This window comes from Macaca mulatta, chromosome 16, assembly GCF_049350105.2.
Source record: "Macaca mulatta isolate MMU2019108-1 chromosome 16, T2T-MMU8v2.0, whole genome shotgun sequence".
Taxonomy (NCBI): Eukaryota; Metazoa; Chordata; class Mammalia; order Primates; family Cercopithecidae; genus Macaca; species Macaca mulatta.
The window spans coordinates 10,297,137-10,315,635 of NC_133421.1; the positions used below are offsets into that span (position 1 = coordinate 10,297,137).

Here is an 18,499-nt window from a genome sequence, read left to right on the forward strand (position 1 = left end):
CCAAAACCCCACCAAGTGCCTGGGCACAGGTACAGTGTGGAGAACCTATAGCACCTTGACCTATGGAGACGTCTGCACCCCAATAAAACAGATGTTAACATCTCCATGTGCTTTGTGAGGCAGAGCATGCAAAATGTGAGTTCAAAAGACATGAAATTTCCCTTGCTCTGATGTAAACATAGATGATGATTCTAAGTGGGACACACAGTTGTGAAAAGGTAAGAATGAAACCTATTAACCTCCCACTTCCTCCCAACACACATATATTTCCCATTATTTTCTCCCATCGGAAGCACTTGGGTGTGAATGCGGGCACTTGTAGATCTGTGGGAACAGAAAGGAGTTTGTTTTCTTTAGCATTCTTTTTTTTTTTTTTTTTTTTTTTTGAGATGGAGTCTCGCTCTGTCGCCAGGCTGGAGTGCAGTGGCATGATCTCAGCTCACTGCAACCTCCACTTTCAGGGTTCAAGTGATTCTCCTGCCTCAACCTCCCGAGTAGCTGGCACTACAGGCACATTCCACCATGCCCAGCTAATTTTTGTGTTTTTAGTAGAGACGGGGTTTCGCCATGTTGGCCAGGGTCTCCATCTCTTGACCTCATGATCCACCCACCTTGGCCTCCCAAAGTGCTGGGATTACAGGCAAGAGCCACCACGCCCGGCCCTTCATTACCATTCTTACCTGCCTACAGCATGGCTTTTATAGAAGCAGGCTAATGCCTTTATGACCCCTGGGAATGCCATGATTCATCCAAGTCATCTGCCCTCTCTGCCAACTGAATCCTGAAGGTCCCCGTGGTCTTCCTGGCAGTGACAGTTTGATTTGATCGCTTCAGCCATTGCTGAATTCAACAGCACCCAAGTCAGGACTTTTGCAAACCTTATACATCAACATAGAGTGACTACACAGGGAACTTTTAAAAAAGCAAATATATTCTTCCTCCATTATTTAAAAAAGATCGAATGGCAAAAAGTTAAATCTGCTTTTACTTCAAAAGTAAAGAAAATCATGCAATGAGATGATCCTGTTGGGCCTCCAGCATAGACCCACCCTCTCTTCCCCGACTCCCTGCAGTCCAGGTAGGTTTCTGCCCTCAGCAGGCTGAGTTTTGTTCAGTCCATTCATTCCTTCCTCGATCAGCACACTCTGGATTTCTCAGCCCTTTCAGTCTGAGTGTTCCTCCCTCATGGCCTTCACAAGCCAGTCACGTTCTGTCCCCTGCTCAGAGTCACTGGTGTCACTCACCTCCATGGACAGCAGCTTCGAGTACTTGATTTTCCGCTCTTGAGGCAGCCTCTGCTGTATGGACAGGAGCAAGGCCAACCAGAGCAACAGGGCCACACAGCAGGCCTGGTAGAGCACAGCCAGGCTGAAGCGCATCACCACGAAACCCCCCACAAAGCTGCCCAGGCTACAGCCACTCCCGTAAAAGTGGCCTCGGAACAAGGCACTCAGAGCCCTCTCCATGCGGGGAGTGGCCAGGTCCTCCACTGAGGCCCCCACAGCCCACCACAGAGCCCCGTTGCTAATGGCACTCAAGATCTGAACCGGGAGGACAGACCACCAGCTCCAGAGGAAAGAGTAGTAGAGCAGCTGCCCAGCGAGGCAGCTCAGCCCCAGCCCCACCAGGCCCACCCTGGGCAGTTTCCTAAGCAATGCAGTTTTGAACGGATGAAGCAGAATTTCTCCCAGCAAGCTGAGGGCCACCGAGAAACCCATGACCAGCTCGCCACTCCCATGGTCCTTCATGTGCCAGAACAGAAAGTTCTGGACAGTACTGACGATGGCTCCTGTCAAAACAACGGTGAAGGCGAGGAGAATGAGGCGGGGGTCGCTCCCCACAATAGACAGTGCTTTGACGCTTTTGTAGCTGGGCTCCCACCGCTGACAGATGGGAATGGGAAAGAAAATGCTCACCAGTAAGGCCAGGGTGCTGACCACCGAGTACCCATAGAAGTGGACCACACCCAGGGGGCCGCTGTTCATCAGGAAGCAGTCCAGCTGCCCCACCAAGGCTGTGATGCCACACACGCCTGCCAACATGCCCAGTAACCTCCAGACCCACAGGCTTCTGTATCGGTCAGTGGCATCCACAAAATCCAGATACTCATAAAGGCTGTCATCGGCCACCTGCTCCAGAGGTGCTGCCAGCAGCTCCCAGAACGCCATGGACCCCAAGGAGAGGATGAAAGTCCACCGCAACCCTCCCAAGGACAGGTCAAAAGCCCAGGTTTTCCCCTTGGTCCCTGACAAATTGGCTGGATTTCCGGGCCCTTTCCCCCCAGGAAGCAAGGGGAGGGCTGTCTTGACCATCTCAAAAGTAACTTCCCAGGGATGATCTTTCAGCCCCGAAGTGACAGGATGGAGGAGAACTTGGGATGTGGTCCTAGCTCCTTCAACGGAGGGCGCTACGTAGCCGTGCGGATCACGGAAAGTTTCTCGGTCACTTTCACCAGGTGGGTTTCTGAAACCAGGCATTTCCACCTCTGCAGTCCTGTTGGCTGGGTGCCTGGAGGCAGGCCCTTGGGCCGAGGTGATGTTCACACGTAGTGTGACCCCCGGGAGTGCGTCTGTGCTGGTCACGCCGCTGCTTCCATTACAAGGGAGGTGCATCCGATTTTTGTCCGCCGCTGGGATCAGGACCATCAGCAGGCTGGCCCCCACCGAGCTGAGCAGGGAGCCGATCAGAAGCACTCTCCGTTTCCGGTAGCTTTTGGCCAGGAAGGCACAGACCGGAGCCCAGAAGGCAGCGATTAGGTGCTTGGTTCCCATTAGGATGCCCACCCAGGGCGCGGCCAAGCCCAGCTGCCTCAGGTAGAGAGTCAGGAATGGGGTCACGCAGGCTTCCCGGACCCCGCACACCAGGTGGAAGAGCTTGGCCACCCCCAGCGCCCTGCTGATGTCCCACCGGGGGTTGGCGTTCATGGCTGCCGGGCTCTGTCAGGCCCGGGCCGACGCAGGGCGGAGCTGGGCGCAGGGCGGGCGCGGCCCCATGTCCACCGGGAGGGAGGCTCGGGGGCCCGGGGCTCGGAGCGAGTGGGACTGCGCCCCCGGTCTGGGGCGGCGCCGCGGTCACCAGGTCAACGGCCGCCCCCGGCCACCGCCCCCAGGTCCTGCCGCTGGCCCGAAAGTGGCCCCGCCCGGAGGGAGAGGCGCGGCGGAGGCGAAGGTGGGGGCGGGGCCGGCGCACCTGCGAGCCGCACCTGCCACGTCCCGCCGCCGCCGCTGGCCACCTGCGCGGACGTGCGCAGGTGCGCGAGGTGCGCGTCCGGGCGCCTGCGGGGTGCGCTCCGAGTTAGGCCGTGGGCCCCGCCCGGCCTTTGGCTGCCAGTGTAGCCCGGGAACCTGAGCTAACCGCCTGGACTGCTTCAGGCAAGTAAAACCGTCAGAGTCGGCGTGCGGGGAACCAGAATGGAATGAATGGTATCCACCAGGCTCTCTCCCTCATCTTCCTCAGGTCTTTATTCGAATGCACCCTGATCAGTGACCAACCACAGAGATCAACCCGGTCCACTCTGACATCGCAAATCCCATACCCCTGTCCACACCCCACCCCCAAGACTCCCACTCCCCTGCCCTACTTAATCGTTCTCTCTAGAACGTTATCACTGTCCAAGGCACTACGGGCTTATATTTCATGTGTTGACCTTGTTTATTGTCTGTCTCCACCAGAATCCAAGCTCCAGGAAAGAAGGTGCTTTTGTCCCAGGAGCCTAGAATTGTTTCATTGGATGTGCACTGCCCTCGGAAGTGGCATGACCTCGGGTGACACGGTTGTCTCCAGCTGGGACAATCCCTAAGGAGGGCTGACAGCTGATGGCAGTCGTCCAGGGGAACTCCTTGCAGCCGATCCGCCAGCACATGGCAGTCCCCGGGTGCACGGTTTTAACCTACACCTAAGGGTACTCAGGTGCCCTGTTTAAGAGTCCACACACCTGAGGTGGTCAGCTAGCATTTCATCAAAAAGACAGAGACAGCTAATACAAGCACGTCAACAATCTTAAATCAACAGAAGTGTCTTCACTAATGAACATAATAGATATTAGAAATAGTTTTTCACTGGTGAAATTGGTGGTGTCCAAGTCACCTGGATTGGGTATAATTTTTTGAAGGCACTTCCTCTCTTGCTGGAACAGGGTATAATAATCTAGAGATGTCACTAGTCCAAACCCTCTGGAAGGATGCTGTAGGCTTTGCTTCAAAATGGTCCAGTGTGCAGCCCCTGATTCGGTAAACTTTTCATACAGGGTTTGCTCAGAGCACCTAATTTGGCTGGGGGTGGAGCGGAATGACTTGCCAACACATGTGTATGTGTAACGGAATTCGACTTGTGACTTGCCTTCATTATCAGCTGGTACAGAGTATGTTGGAGGGAGGCCCAGAGGCCTCAGTTAACCTAAATAACTGGTAAACTCTGCAGACATCTACTGAAAACCTAATGACTAAGCGATCAAATTGGTATGAATCCGTTTACATCGCGCCAACGGCAGGAAAAATAAAATCTAGTCTCCTCCAGGTAAACTCACTCCAATTCAGTGCTACTGCAATCATTTCAGGTTTAAAACCACCTCAGTCACACTAATGATTGCCCTACTCCCGCCCCTCCCTGGGTTCTGCTGTGGGCAGCCTCAGTGGAAGATAGCGCATCCATCCACTTCTCAGTCCTGACCTGTCCTGGGTTCATCTCCACTGGGAGGCAGGTGTCAGACTCCAATGTGCCTGGACATGTGCAGGTGTGCGAGGGGCATGTCCTGACGCCTGCAGGATGCACCCTGAGCTAGACCATGGGCCCCGCCCAGCCTCTGGCTGCCCACGTTGCCCCAGGAACTTGGGCTGAACTCTTGGATTGCTTCAGGCAAGTAAAACCATCAGTCAGGGTGGGGGCAGTGAGAATGGAGTGAATGGCATCCCCCAGGCTCCCTCTCTCACTGCGCCATGCTGGAGTCTGTGGAGGTGCCCACAATTCTGCACCTGGCCTTCAGGTGCCATGCTCCACACGGCTGCCTGCAGCTGCACCCTTTTCCCTTTGAGCTTGCCTGCTTTCAGCTACCCGAGAAAATCTCTGCCTGCTTCCCATGTCCTGTACAGGCACAGGGACTCTCTCTAAGACTGACCTCGGACCCCTCTGGCTCTGCACGCCAGGTGGTCCATCCTACACTCACTGAGATGGTGTCCTGCCATTCAGACTTGCTTCCACTCCTGGGGCAATTTGGCCCAAAGCAAAGTGCCCTATTCTCTATTCTTGGATTCCCAAACTTAAAAGGGAATCCTCTACCATCCTCACCTTACCCCCATGCCCACCGTCTTCCCCTGGCACTCTGTCCAGGTGATAGGACTCAAGTCCAGGCGTTTTGGTTTTCTCTGTTATTTTCCCCCCACACCATACCTATTTCTGGGGATGAAGAAACTGAAGATGTGTCATTGATCTTTCTATTTTACACCTGGATGTAAGTTTTTGAATATAAAAGCCAAGAATTTTGATGTCTTTAATCTCTGGCTTAGCCAGTGTGGTGGCTCATGCCTGTAATCCCCACATTTTGGGTGGCCGAGGTGGGAGGATCCCTTGAACCCAGGAATTCAGGACCAGACTGGGCAATTTAGGAAGACCTCATCTCTCCAAAAAAAAAAAAAAAAAAAAAAAGCCCAAATGGCCCGGTGCACTGGCTCATGCCTGTAATCCCAGCACTCTGGGAGGCCAAGGCGGGCAGGTCACCTGAGTTCAGGAGTTCGAGACCAACCTGGCCAACATGGTGAAACCCCATCTCTACTAAAAATACAAAAATTAGCAGGGCGTGGTGGTGCATGCCTGTAATCCTACCTACCTGGGAGGCTGAGGCACAGAGAATCGCTTAAGCCCAGGAGGTGGAGGTTGCAGTGAGCCAAGATCATGCCATTGCTTTCTAGCTTGGGCGACAGAACAAGACTCTGTCAAAAAAAAAAAAAAAAAAAGCCCCAAAACAAAAAATCCCAAATGTAGTAGGGCATGGTGGCATGCGCCCGTGGTCCCAGTTACTTGAGAGGCTGAGGTGGGAGGATCGCTTGGGCCCGAGAGGTCGAGGCTGCAGTGAGCTGTGATTGCGCCACTGCATTCCAGAGCAGTGACAGGGCAAGTAAGGGGCAGGAGACAGAACACACCAGTTTATACCTCACAGAACTCTGACCTGGCCCAAGTGGACTCAATGGGTTATATAAAGGATTGCCTTGATGATTCCTATTAACATATAAAGATTGCCAGGTGTGCAATGAAAGCAGAAAGACTTTGTGTACATTTATTGAATCTGACATTTTTCTGATGTCAGATAGAGATACCTGCATGGACGGGGTGAGGTGGGCAGTGGCCTGAGAGTGGGAAGGGAAGAGACTTGGGAGGGAGGTGGTGCCACTGCTGTTCCCTGCTTTCCATTTTCCCGTTTTCCCCTAGGCCACAGGGTTCTGGCCAAGACAGCAACTCTAACCCTGGTTTTACGGGCTGGGTGGGGAGCTTGGGTGGGAGAAGACAGTGGGAGAAGTGGGAATTGAAGTTAAATGAAGGCATAGACATTTGTGTGAGAAGCTGGGCTTGGTGTGCGTGTTCTCAAGCAGCTGTGGCATTGCCCGGACTATCTGTAGACCTCCGTGTGGGCCCTTCCTCGTCACAGCCCCCACGGCAGGCTCCCTGTGCTCCCAGGCACTCGCTGGCTCCTGGTCAAGGCCAAAGCTGCCGTGTGGAGCTGGGCCTTGCTCTGGCTGTTGGTGTGAGTGTTTGGGGTTGGTGGGGTAGTGTATCCTTCCTCCTGGGCCTGCTGTCCCTGCAGGCTCACTGGACAATGCCAGAGAATGTGTTGATGGGCATCAGAAGGGGCTTGGGTGTGGCTTTGGTCGCTTCCATCTCCTGTTGCCCGTGCAAATTGAGCCACGGCGCCTTGGACTTCTGGGCCCCGGAACATGGTTCTGGGCAGGGAGCAACCTCGAATCTGTGGGTGGAGAGAGACCAGCTCAGGTGACCGGTCTCAGGGATCAGATCTGCCTAGGGCATTTGAAAGGCAGAGCTGCTATTGTAGGGCATGGAGGAGGTAGCCCTACAGAAGAAAGAGGAAGAGTCAGGACGAGAAAGAACAACCTGGGCCTGGGGCTCACTGGGAGAGGAGGAGACACTTGGAGCAAGTAACTCTGCATATGCCTCCCTTACCCGAACACACCTCCCGAGGGGAAGCCAGTAAGGGTCGGCTAACTGGGACACAGATGCCACTGAAGGTGAGCCTGTGTGGGAGGGGCCCGTGCCTGCAGAGGGGGCTGGATCAGGAGGCTGCAGATTGAGTGTATGCAGAGGCATCTGGGGAAAATGCAGTAGCAGCTGCTGCCCTGGGTCTGCCATTCATTTGCCTCAACTTCCTGGATTCAAGGCATAGGGCAGTGGCCTCAGTCCATCCTCACCAAGGACACCTGCCTGGCCACAGGATCTACCTCCGATGAGGTGCCTTGAGCTAGAGGCGGGAGATGGCAGGAGCTGGCTCCTGCTTCGGTTTGTCCCACGGGCCCTGGACCTCTAGGGGTGGCAGGCCCAGCCTCACCTGACCACGTTCCTGAAAGTGCGTTGATCGTCCTTGTCCAGTGACAATGTCAGCGGCCTCTGGTCCTGGCTCTGGATCTGGATATGGTTCGTCCTGAAGGTGTTGGTCACCATCTACAGCAGAGAGATTGCACACGTGAGTGCTACCTTTGCTCAACAGGTGGCCCTGCCGACGTCTCCTACCCTGGAATCTGGTGTATTTCTTCAGTCCAGCACACGGAGTCCCCAGCTCTCCTCCTGCAAGTGACGGAGGAGTGACAACCCTGCACAAACTGCTTCGAGGCTGCCCTTGCCCTTGGATCTCACATCGTCTCTCCAATTCTTTTCCCAACCTGTTGTCCTTGATTCTGAACACAAATGGGAATGCTGTGGAGAGTGCTTGCCAGGCTGCCAAGTTACCCGAACTTGAGTGCTGATTTCTTCAACATTTTCCAAGCATCTCCTCTATGCCAGGCGTGTTAATGTATATGGAATTTGGGGATATTTCAGGGATTTTAAAAGTCTTGACCCTGCTTCTCAGCATTAAATCGCATACAACATTATTTACCTGCCGCAGACACAGAGGGTCTAGAAAGCAGACAAAGACCCCAAGCCTCAGACCAGGCCAAAGGAAAGCATCCCCAGGCATCCTTTTTTTTTTTTTTTTTTTTTTTTTTTTCATTTTGAGACGGAGTCTCACGCTGTTGCCCAGGCTGGAGTGCAGTGGCGCAATCTCGGCTCACTGCAAGCTCCGCCTCCCGGGTTCCCGCCATTCTCCTGCCTCAGCCTCCTGAGTAGCTGGGACTACAGGCGCCCGCCACCGCGCCCGGCTAATTTTTTTTTTGTATTTTTGGTAGAGACGGGGTTTCACTGTGGTCTCGATCTCCTGACCTTGTGATCCGCCCGCCTCGGCCTCCCAAAGTGCTGGGATTACAGGCTTGAGCCACCGCGCCCGGCCCCCCAGGCATCCTTATAACTCCTAATCTGAGGGAGTAGCTCCAGAGAGGTCGCCTCCTATTGGGCAGAGAACTAGGAGGATTGTGGGTTTCAGGTGGAGCTTTCAGAGGTTGTGGCTCATTCCACGCACAGAAAGCAACTTTGGGTAATTTACAACCACAGAACCTTGGAATTGCCAGAGGCCTCAGAGACCATCTCATTCAAGTGTTCTTAACCCTGGCTGCCCATAAGAATCAATTTTCAAAAACATAATATTGGAGATTCTGATTCAAGTGGCATGGAGTTGAGCCCAGGCACGGGCATTGTTTAAAAAGCTCCTGAGTGTAGGCAGGGCTGAGAACAACCACTGAGTTGTTCCATGTCACCTAGCAGAGGCACGAGCAGCAGCCTAAACCGGGGGTTCACACATGCCCAGGCATTTCAGCTGAACTTTTCGGGGATGGGGGTAGGCCAGCCAGAATTCTGTGGACAGGCCGTGTGGGATACTCCAGGAGGAGGGTAAGAGCATAGTCTCAAAGCCAGGCTGCCCAGGCTCTAATCCTAACTCTGCCACTTACTAGCTGTGTGACTTTAAGCATGTTTCTTAATCTCTCTGTGCTACCTTTTAGGATTGTTGTGAAAATTAAATGAGACCGTATATATCAAGTGCTTGGAACAGAGCCCAAGACACTGTTAAGAACTCTTATTAATTATAATTTTCCAAGAAGGAGCCAAGCATGACTAATGGACTCAGCAATGAAGTCCCAGGTGTCAGAGGGGAAGGGGAACCTACTGTGGGTTCTTTCTCTTCTTGGTTTGTGCCCTAGGCCAAGCCCCGCCTATCATCCCACTATGCATAGACTCCTGTGCGTCTGAATGGGTGAGCTGTGAGTAAAGACAGATCTAACAAAATCTCTGTAGGACGGGGCGACTCCATGACAGAGGGTAACACTCAGGGGAGAGGGGGCTTCTCCCCTGGTGCCAACCGAACCTGTGGCACCTTGGCTGGGCACGGTGGCTCACGCCTGTAATCCCAGCACTTTGGGAGGCCAAGGTGGGCAGATCACCTGAGGTCAGGAGTTCGAGATCAGCCTGGCCAACATGGTGAAACCCCATCTCTACCAAAAATACAAAAAAATTAGCCGGGCATGGTGGTGCATGCCTGCAATCCCAGCTACCTGAGAGGCTGAGGCAGGAGAATCACTTGAACCTGGGAGGTGGAGGTTGCAGTGAGCCGAGATTGCACCACTGCACTCCAGCCTGGGCAACAGAAAGAGACTCTGTCTCAAAAAAAAAAAAAAAAAAGAGCCTGTGGCACCTTTAGCGCTCTGTGCTCTGGAGCTGTCAGCCACGGTGGGAGGTTGTGGTCAGGGGGCAGGCAGTGGAACCTAGTGGGCACTGAATGGACAGCTAACGGAATGACCGTTGATACAGGAATGTCACTCGTGACCTTCCAAAAATACCTGGAGAGACTGCAGGGGGCTGAAGTGCTGCATGAGCTGGGGGTGGGGGAAAGCCAGGTGCATTCTGTTTGCCATAGTGACTGGAATTGCACCTGAACTGATTGCACCTGGTGAGAGAGATGCACGGTTTCCATAGGTTAGGAGACTGGGGATTGAATGTGACCCACTGAAGTGTGCACAGTGGTAGCTATGGGGCCAGCTCTCTGACTCTCAACTTGGTGTTCTTTCTGTAGCATCAGGCTGCTCTAGGCGTCTCTGGCTCCATGATCAAGGATCAAGGATCTGGGCCTGCATGACCTGCCCATGGACCTGGTCCCGCCTTCTAAGTAATCACACACAGTCTCTGAGCCTCCTCCCACTCTGCCTGCGGTGTAGGCAGATGCCTTTCATTTCCCTTTGTGGTCTGCACACCTAGACACACTCTACCTGCTTGGCTTTGGCCCATAAGGACCACAAGAGTCTTAGATTTTAGTCTATAAATGAAGCCAGGGGAGCAAGTGGAAAGGGCCAGATGCAGAATTTGCAAAGGATCCCACTCTCCGTAAGACTAAGGAATGGGCAAAGTGCTGCTAATTGTCTCCTGTTCCCTATTGGCGGCTTCTTGTTTTCCACACCCCAAAGCCCCAATTCTTCTGTTTCTGCTTTATTTGCCACTTCTTTTCTATTTCAAACTTCCAATCCAGCTAAGGTCATATCTGACCCTTAAACTTACAGAGCCAGCCACAATACCCTTGCCCCATACTGTTCTTCAAACTGTCTCTGCCTTTTCACTGCAGCTCACCATGAGCTTCCCCTTCCTGCTCAGTGGTTATCATCCAGTCTATCTGGACGACACACATACGTGGACCTGCCCGGTTCTAGGAGGAAAGCACAGCTGCTGGAATTTTCCCCTAGCAAGTCCCTGTAGGGATAAAACAGAACTTGCTGAAGTGGTAAGTTTAGACTTTCAAAAAGCCCCTGACCAGGTTGTCTAAAGAGGTCGTTAAAAACAGAAACCACTTTAAGGAACTGACTTTGAAAGAGGAAATGCAACAGAGGGGTAAATAGGTCCACTTTAGAGCCTAAAACTTCAATATTGGACTGCCCTATAATAAGAGAGATTTCAGCTCAAGGCAGACCTCTCAATCAGAGCTCTCCTGCAGTGGATAGGCTGCCTCAGAGTCAGCTTCCAGTTCCGGCTTGAGATCTAGAATGAGGTGGAAGGTGGATTAGATGACTCAACAAACATCTGGTGGGACCCCGCTGCAGGCCAGACACCACACCAACTAAGATGAGGGTCCTGAGCCTAGGGAGCTTGCAGGCCATTGACATACAAAGATCATGCCATTTATAGTGTCACAAATGTTTCCATAGCTACGTCCCCAGGGTCCTATGGGAGCACAGGGGTGGTGCGCTTAGCTCACCTAGGTGAGAGGAGGAGGGTGGAGGATGTGGAAAGAAGGGGGAAAAGCAGTAGGAAAGGCCTCCTGAGGGAGATGATACCTGAGTCTCAACTTGTAGGATGAGTAGGAATTATAAAAAGAAGGTGGGCAGGTGGAAGGGAGGAATGAGGTTTCAGGTCCGGGAACTAGCATGAGCAAAGGCACAGAGATGTGACTTCAGGAACACTTCCAAACACGTGGTGGGAAGAGCCTCCAGGGAGTGCCCAAAGCTGCAGATGGAGAAGAAGAGGAGTGAAGCTATGCAACACTGAAGAGTTTTTCTGCCCTTGGAGAATGGGAGATGATGGAGGAGTTTTCAGTATGGAATAACATGGGCAGGAAGGTGGACTTAAGGAGGATCAGAGTATTGCCGGGGAGACCAGCTAGAAGGAGATAGATGAAGGTCAGACTTGGGGTGACCAATTAGCTTGATTTGCCTGGGACTTTCCTGGTGTTAGCACTCAAAGTCCCAAGTCCAAGAAACCCCTTTAGTCCCAGGCAAACAGGGACAGTTGGTCAACCAAGCTGGACCAGAAGAGAGAGGACAAAGAAGGGAGATATTTGAGAAGTGTTCCATCAGGACAAAGGAAAGTGAGGAAGAGGAGGCAGCGGGGATGACTCCTGGGTTTCTGGCAGAGGTGATTGGTTAATGATGGTACCATTAAACGAGATAGGGGATATAAGGAGGAGATGAAATAAAAATGGCAGCTAACACATACATAATGTTTACTTTAGCCAAGCACTCTTCTAAGAGCTTCACATGCAACAATCAATCCTTATAACTGGATGAGGTAGGTAATGTTATTATAGCTGGCCCTCCATATCTGCATATGTGGAAACTGCAGATACAAAGGGCCAACAGTAAAAGACTTTAGCATCCACGAATTTTTGTATCCTTGGGGGTCCTGGAAACAATCACCCATGGATACTGAAGAATGACTGTCTCCTCATTTTATAAAATGATACTGAGTCACAGAGAGATTAACTTGCTTAACATCATATAGCTGGCAAACGACAGAGGCAAGATCTGAACCCAGACAATCTGGCTCTAGAGAGCTCTCAACTATTAGAAAGTACTGGCTTTGATTTTAAATATCTTGAGTTTGTGGTACTGTGGGACATCCAGTTCATGCTAACTTAGTTCAGTGCAGGAGTCAAAAACTCAGGTATGAATGTCAGAGCAGAAGATACAGATTTGGGAGGACTTAACAAATGGAACTAAATCCTTGTGAGTTTGATAGCCCAGGAAATGAGAACAGAAGTGAGACATGGATAGAAATTGAGGACAGTAGCTACTTAAGGATCTAGGAAAAGGAGTTCAGGGATCGAGGCCAACACTTAATAGTCAGGCGTGTAGAAAAAAGTCTATAAGAAAGTGGTGTCTCTGAATTTATAGATTTAGGGTGTTTAAAGACTCAGAGAACAGGGCTTCAGTTCTAGTAATGGAATTCCACTCAAAATTGACCAAAGGAATATAAAACTGGGTAAAACATTTATGACAGTGCTAGAAGCCAGCTTCATTGGAGTATTAATATATAAATATAACTTCAAATATATATATTTTGTCTAATTGCCTAAAAGGAGAATCCCATCAGACTAACAACAGGCTTCTCACCCAAAACCTTACAAGCCAGAAGAGACTGGGGTTCTATTTTCAGTCTTCTTAAAGAAAAAAGATGCCAAGAATTTTGTATCCTGCTAAACACAAATTCATAAATTAAGGAGAAATAAAGTATTTGCCAGACAAGCAAACACTAAGGGAATTTGTCACCACTAGACAGGTCCTACAAGAAATGCTCAAAGGATTTCTAAACATGGAAACAAAAGGGTGATACTCATTGTCATATAAACACAGGAAAGTATAAAACATGTAGGTCTTATAAAACAATTACACAAGACTGCAAAACAACTAGGTAATAATTATGACAGGAACAAAACCTCACATATCACTACTAACTTTAAATGTAAATGGACTAAATGCTCCACTTAAAAGATATAGGCCCAGTTGTGCACAGTGGCTCATGCTTGTAATCCCAGCACTTTGAGATGCTTGAGTTCCAAGCATTAAGATAGGAGGATCACTTGAGTCCAGGAATTTGAGTCTAGCCTAGGCAAGATAGTGAGACCTCTTCTCTACAAAAAAATTTAAAAATTAATTGGGCATAGTGGCTAGCACCTGTGGTCTCAGCTACTCAGGAGGCTGAAGTAGAGGGATCAATAAGATATAGGCTGGTGGAATGGATAAGAAAAGCAGGATTCAACTGTATGTTGCAATGGATAAGAAAAACAGGATCCAACTGTATGTTGCATACAAGAAATCTGCCTAACTGTTAAAGACATTTACACTCTAAGGGGTGGAAAAAGATACTTCACACAAATAAAACCAAAAGCAAGTAGGAGTAGCTATATTTATATCAGATAAAACGGGGTTTAAATCAACAGTAAAAAAAGACAAGGTCATTTATAATGATAAAGGGATCAATTCAACAAGAAGACATAACAGTTCTAAATATATATGCACCCAACACTGGAGCAACCAGATTAATAAATACTACTACATCAAAGAGATAGCCACTGTATTAATCCATTTTCCACTGCCGATAAAGACATACCTGAGACTGGGAAATTTACAAAAGGAAGAGGTTTAATGGATTTACAGTTCCACATGGCTGGGGAGGCCTCACAATCATGGCAGAAAGCAAGGAGGAGCAAGTCATGTCTAACATGGATGGCAGCAGGCGAAAAGAGAGCTTGTGCAGGGAAACTCCTTCTTATACAACCATCAGATCTCGTGAGACTTACTATCACGAGAACAGCACAGGAAAGACCTGTCCCCATGATTCAATTCCCTCCCACCAGGCCCCTCCCACAACATGTGGGAATTCAAGATCAGATTTGGGTAGGGACACAGCCAAACCACATTATTCCACCCCGGCCCCTCCCAAATCTCGTGTCTTCACATTTCAAAACCAATCATGCCTTCCCAACAGCCCCCCTGTCTTAACTTATTTCAGCATTTACTGAAAAGTCCACAGTCCAAAGTCCAAGGTCTCATTTGGGACAAGGCAAGTCCGTTCTGCCTATAAGCCTGTAAAATCAAAAGCAAGTTAGTTACTTCCTAGATACAACAGGGGTATAGGCATTGGGTAAACACAGCCATTCCAAACGGGAGAAGTTGGCCAAAACAAAGGGGCTACCGGCCCCATGCAAGTCTGAAATCCAGAAGGGCAGTCAAATCTTAAACCTCCAAAATGATCTCCTTTGGCTCCATGTCTCACATCCAGGTCACGCTGTTGTGAGAGGTGGGTTCCCATGGTCTTGGGCAGCTCTGGCCCTATGGTTTTGCAGGGTACTGCCTCCCTCCCAGCTGCTTTCATGGGCTGGTGTTGAGTGTCTGTGGCTTTTCTAGGTGCACATGCAAGCTGTCAGTGGAGCTACCATTCTGGGTCTGGAGGATGGTGGCTCTCTTCTCACAGCTCTACTAGGTGGTGCCCCAGTAGAGACTCTGCATGGGGGCTCTGACCCCACATTTCCCTTCTGTACTGCCCTAGCAGAGGTTTTCTATGAGGGTCCTGCCTGTGCAGCAAACTTCTGCCTGGGCATCCAGGAGTTTTCATACATCCTCTGAAATCTGGATGGAGGTTCTCAAACACTAATTCTTGACTTCTGTGCACTTGCGGGCTCAACACCACATGAAAGTTGCCAAGGCTTGGGGTTTGCACCCTTTAAAGCCACGGCCCGAACTCTACATTGGTCCCTTTCAGCCATGGCTGGAGCAGCTGGGATGCAAAACACCAAGTCTCTAGGCTGCACATGGCATGGGTACCCTGGGCCCAGCCATGAAACCATTTTTCCCTCCTAGGCCTCAGGGCCTGTGATGGGAGAGGCTGCTGTGAAGACCTCTGACCTGACCAGGAGACATCTGCCCCATTGTCTTGGGGATTAACATTTGGCTGCTCATTACTTATGCAAATTTCTACAGCCGACCTGAATTTCTCCTCAGAAAATGGGATTTTCTTTTCTATTGCATTGTCAGGTTGCAAATTTTCCAAACTCTTATGCTCTGCTTCCCCTATAAAACTGAATGCCTTTAACCTCACCCAAGTCACCTCTTAAATGCATTGCTGCTTAGAAGTTTCTTCTGCCAGATACCATAAATCATATCTCTCAAGTTCAAAGTTCCACAAAAATGCTACCAGTTTGCTAAAACATAACAGGAGTCACCTTTCCTCCAGTTCCCAAAAAGTTCCTCATTTCCATCTGAGATCACCTTAGCCTTGACTTTATTGTCCATATCGCTATCAACATTTTGGGCAAAACCATTCAACAAGTCTCTAGGGAAGTGCCAAACTTTCCCATTTTCCTATCTTCTTCTGAGCCCTCCAAACTGTTCCAACCTTTGCCTGTTACCCAGTTCCAAAGTTGCTTCCACATTTTTGGGTATCTTTTCAGCAGCACCCCACTCTACTGGTACCAATTTACTGTGTTAATCCATTTCATGCTGATGATAAAGACATACCTGAGACTGGGAAATTTACTAAAGAAAGAGGTTTAGTGGACTTACAGTTCCACATGGCTGGGGAGGCCTCACAATCATGGCAGAAGGCAAGAAGGAGCAAGTCACATCTTACATGGATGGCAGCAGGCAAAAAGAGAGCTTGTGCAGGGAAACTCCTTCTTATACAACCATCAGATCTTGTGAGACTTACTCACTATCACAAGAACAGCACAGGAAAGACCTGATCCCATGATTCAATTACCTCCAACTGGGTCCCTCTCACAACATGTGGGAATTCAAGATGAGATTTGGGTATGGACACAGCCAAACCACATCAGACACCAATAGAATAATAGAGGGAGACTTTAGTACTCCACTGATAGCACTAGACAAATTATCAAGGCAGAAAATCAACAAAGAAACTCTGGACTTAAATTGGACTGTAGACCAAATGGACCTAACAGACATTTACAGAACAATCTACTCTACAACTGCAGAACGTAATTCTTCTCATCTGCACATGGAACAGTCTCAAAAATTGGCCATATGCTAGACCACGAGGTGAGTCTCGGTAAAGTTTTTAAAAACCTGAAATCATATCAAGTACCTTCTCAGACCAAGTGGAGTAAAACTAGAAATCAACACCAAGAGGAACCCTCAAAACTACTTAAATACATGGGAACTAAATAATTTGCTCCTGAATGATTGTTGCATCAATGATAAAATTAAGGCAGAAATAAAAAAATTTTTGAAATGAATGAAAATAGAGACACAATATACCGAAACCTCAAGGAATACATCAAAAGCAGTGCTAACAGGGAAGTTTATAGTGTTAAATACCTATATTAAAAAGATGGATCTCAAATCAATAACCTAATGTTGCTTCTCAAGGAACTAGAAAAACAAGAACAAACCACACCCTAAGCTAGCAGAAGAAAATAACTAACAAAGATCAGAGCAGAACTAAATGGAATTGGGACAAAAAAATACCACGGATCAATGTAATGAAAAATTGGTTCTTTGAAATGATAAACAAAATTGATAGACCACTAACTAGGTTAACCAAGAAAAAAAGAGAGAAGAATGAAATAAGCACAATCAGAAATGAGAAAGGTATCATTACAATTAATACAAAAGAAATGCAAAAGATCATCAGAGACCTATGAGCATCTCTATGCACAAAACAGGAAAATCTAGAGGAAATGGATAAATTCCATTTATCTAGGACGTACAACTTCCCAAGATCGAACCAAGAAGAAGTAGAATCTTGAACACACCAATAATGAGTAATGAAATTGAATTACTAATAAAAAAATCTCTCAACTAAAAAAAAAACCCCAGGAGCAGATGGGTTCACAGTGGAATTCTACCAGACATACAAGGAAGAACTGATACTAATCTTACTGACACTGTTCAAAAAACACTGAGAAGAAGGGAATCCTCCCTAACTCATTCTACGAAGCCAGGGTCACTCTGATACCAAAGCTAGGCAAGAACACAACAAAAAAAGAAAACTATAGACCAATATCCCTGATGAGCATAGATGCAAAAATCCTCAACAAAATACTAGCAAACCAAATTCAACAGTGAATCAAAAAGATATGCACTGCAATCAAGTGGGTTTTACTCCAACAATGCAAGGTTGGTTCAACATACACAAATCGATAAATGTGATTCACCACATAAACAGAATTAAAAACAAAAATCATATGATTGTATTAATAAATTCAGAAAAAGCATTTCATAAAATCCAGCATCTCTTCATGATAAAAGCCCTTACCAAAGTGGGAATAGAAGGAACATATTTCAAAATAATAAAAGCCATATATGACAAACTGACAGTCAACATCACACTGAGTGAGGGAAAATTAAAAGCATTACCTCTAAGAACTAGAATAAGACAAGGATGCCCACTGTCACTACTCCTATTCAACATGACAGAAGTCCTAGTTAGAGCAATCAGACAAGAGAAAGAAATAAAAGGCATCCAAATTGGAAAAGAGAAAGTGAAATTATCCCAGATCCAGATTGACAGGCATAATAAGCAGGCTTATCCACCCCTCATGCCTGGCCCCCTTTACTTGCTGAGGCAGGAGCCCAAAGGACTCATTTCTGGAAAAATAAAACTGTCCTAGCAAAGAGACTTGCAAATACTGACATCTGGGTTCCCCCCACAGAAAGGACCATGGCCTTCTGACTGCCCACTGAGAAGCCCACCATTGACCCAGGTTTTTAGTGCCCCCTCTTTAGTTAAGAGAGAGACCTTTTTTTTTTTTTTTTTTTTTTTTTTGAGACAGAGTCTCACCCTGTTGCCCAGGCTGGAGTATAATGGCACGATCTTGGCTCACTGCAACCTCCGCCTCCCAGGTTCAAACGATTCTCCTGCCTCAGCCTCCCAAGTGGCTGGGATTACAGGCACCCACCACCACACCCAGATAATTTTTGTATTTTTAGTAGAGGTGGGGTTTCATCATGTTGGCCAGGCTGGTCTCGATCTCCTAACCTCGTGATCCGCTCTCCTCAACCTCCAAAAGTGCTGGGATTACAGGCGTGAGCCACCGTGCCCAGCCAAGAGACCATATTAAGAGAGACAACAAATAACGAGAAAACAAGAAAGAATTCTTAAATAGCCTAAATTTTCAAAAAATGAATTT

General features: G+C 48.8%; 2 protein-coding genes across 11 annotated transcripts in view; both read right to left on the reverse strand.

The window, feature by feature from the left end:
- Positions 1 to 962: 962 nt before the first annotated feature.
- Positions 963 to 3,103, reverse strand: MFSD6L (major facilitator superfamily domain containing 6 like). Its single transcript, NM_001194592.3, is given in 1 exon segment — positions 963 to 3,103. A coding segment is annotated over 1 exon segment (1,761 nt). The 5' UTR covers positions 2,925 to 3,103; the 3' UTR covers positions 963 to 1,163.
- Positions 3,104 to 6,237: 3,134 nt separating this feature from the next.
- PIK3R6 (phosphoinositide-3-kinase regulatory subunit 6) overlaps positions 6,238 to 18,499 on the reverse strand; it is a 67,617-nt gene continuing 55,355 nt past the window's right edge. For 8 of the 10 annotated variants that reach the window (XM_015118586.3, XM_077970338.1, XM_077970340.1 and 5 more), the window contains 2 exons: positions 7,550 to 7,662; positions 6,238 to 6,952 (listed from right to left, as the gene is read on the reverse strand). In XM_015118586.3, the coding sequence (XP_014974072.1) occupies positions 6,796 to 6,952; positions 7,550 to 7,662 (270 nt within the window). In that variant the 3' untranslated portion in view covers positions 6,238 to 6,795. Of the gene's footprint in view, positions 6,953 to 7,549; positions 7,663 to 13,973; positions 14,436 to 18,499 lie in introns of those variants that run through there. The other 2 variants (XM_077970343.1, XM_077970342.1) reach the window with 1 other exon arrangement.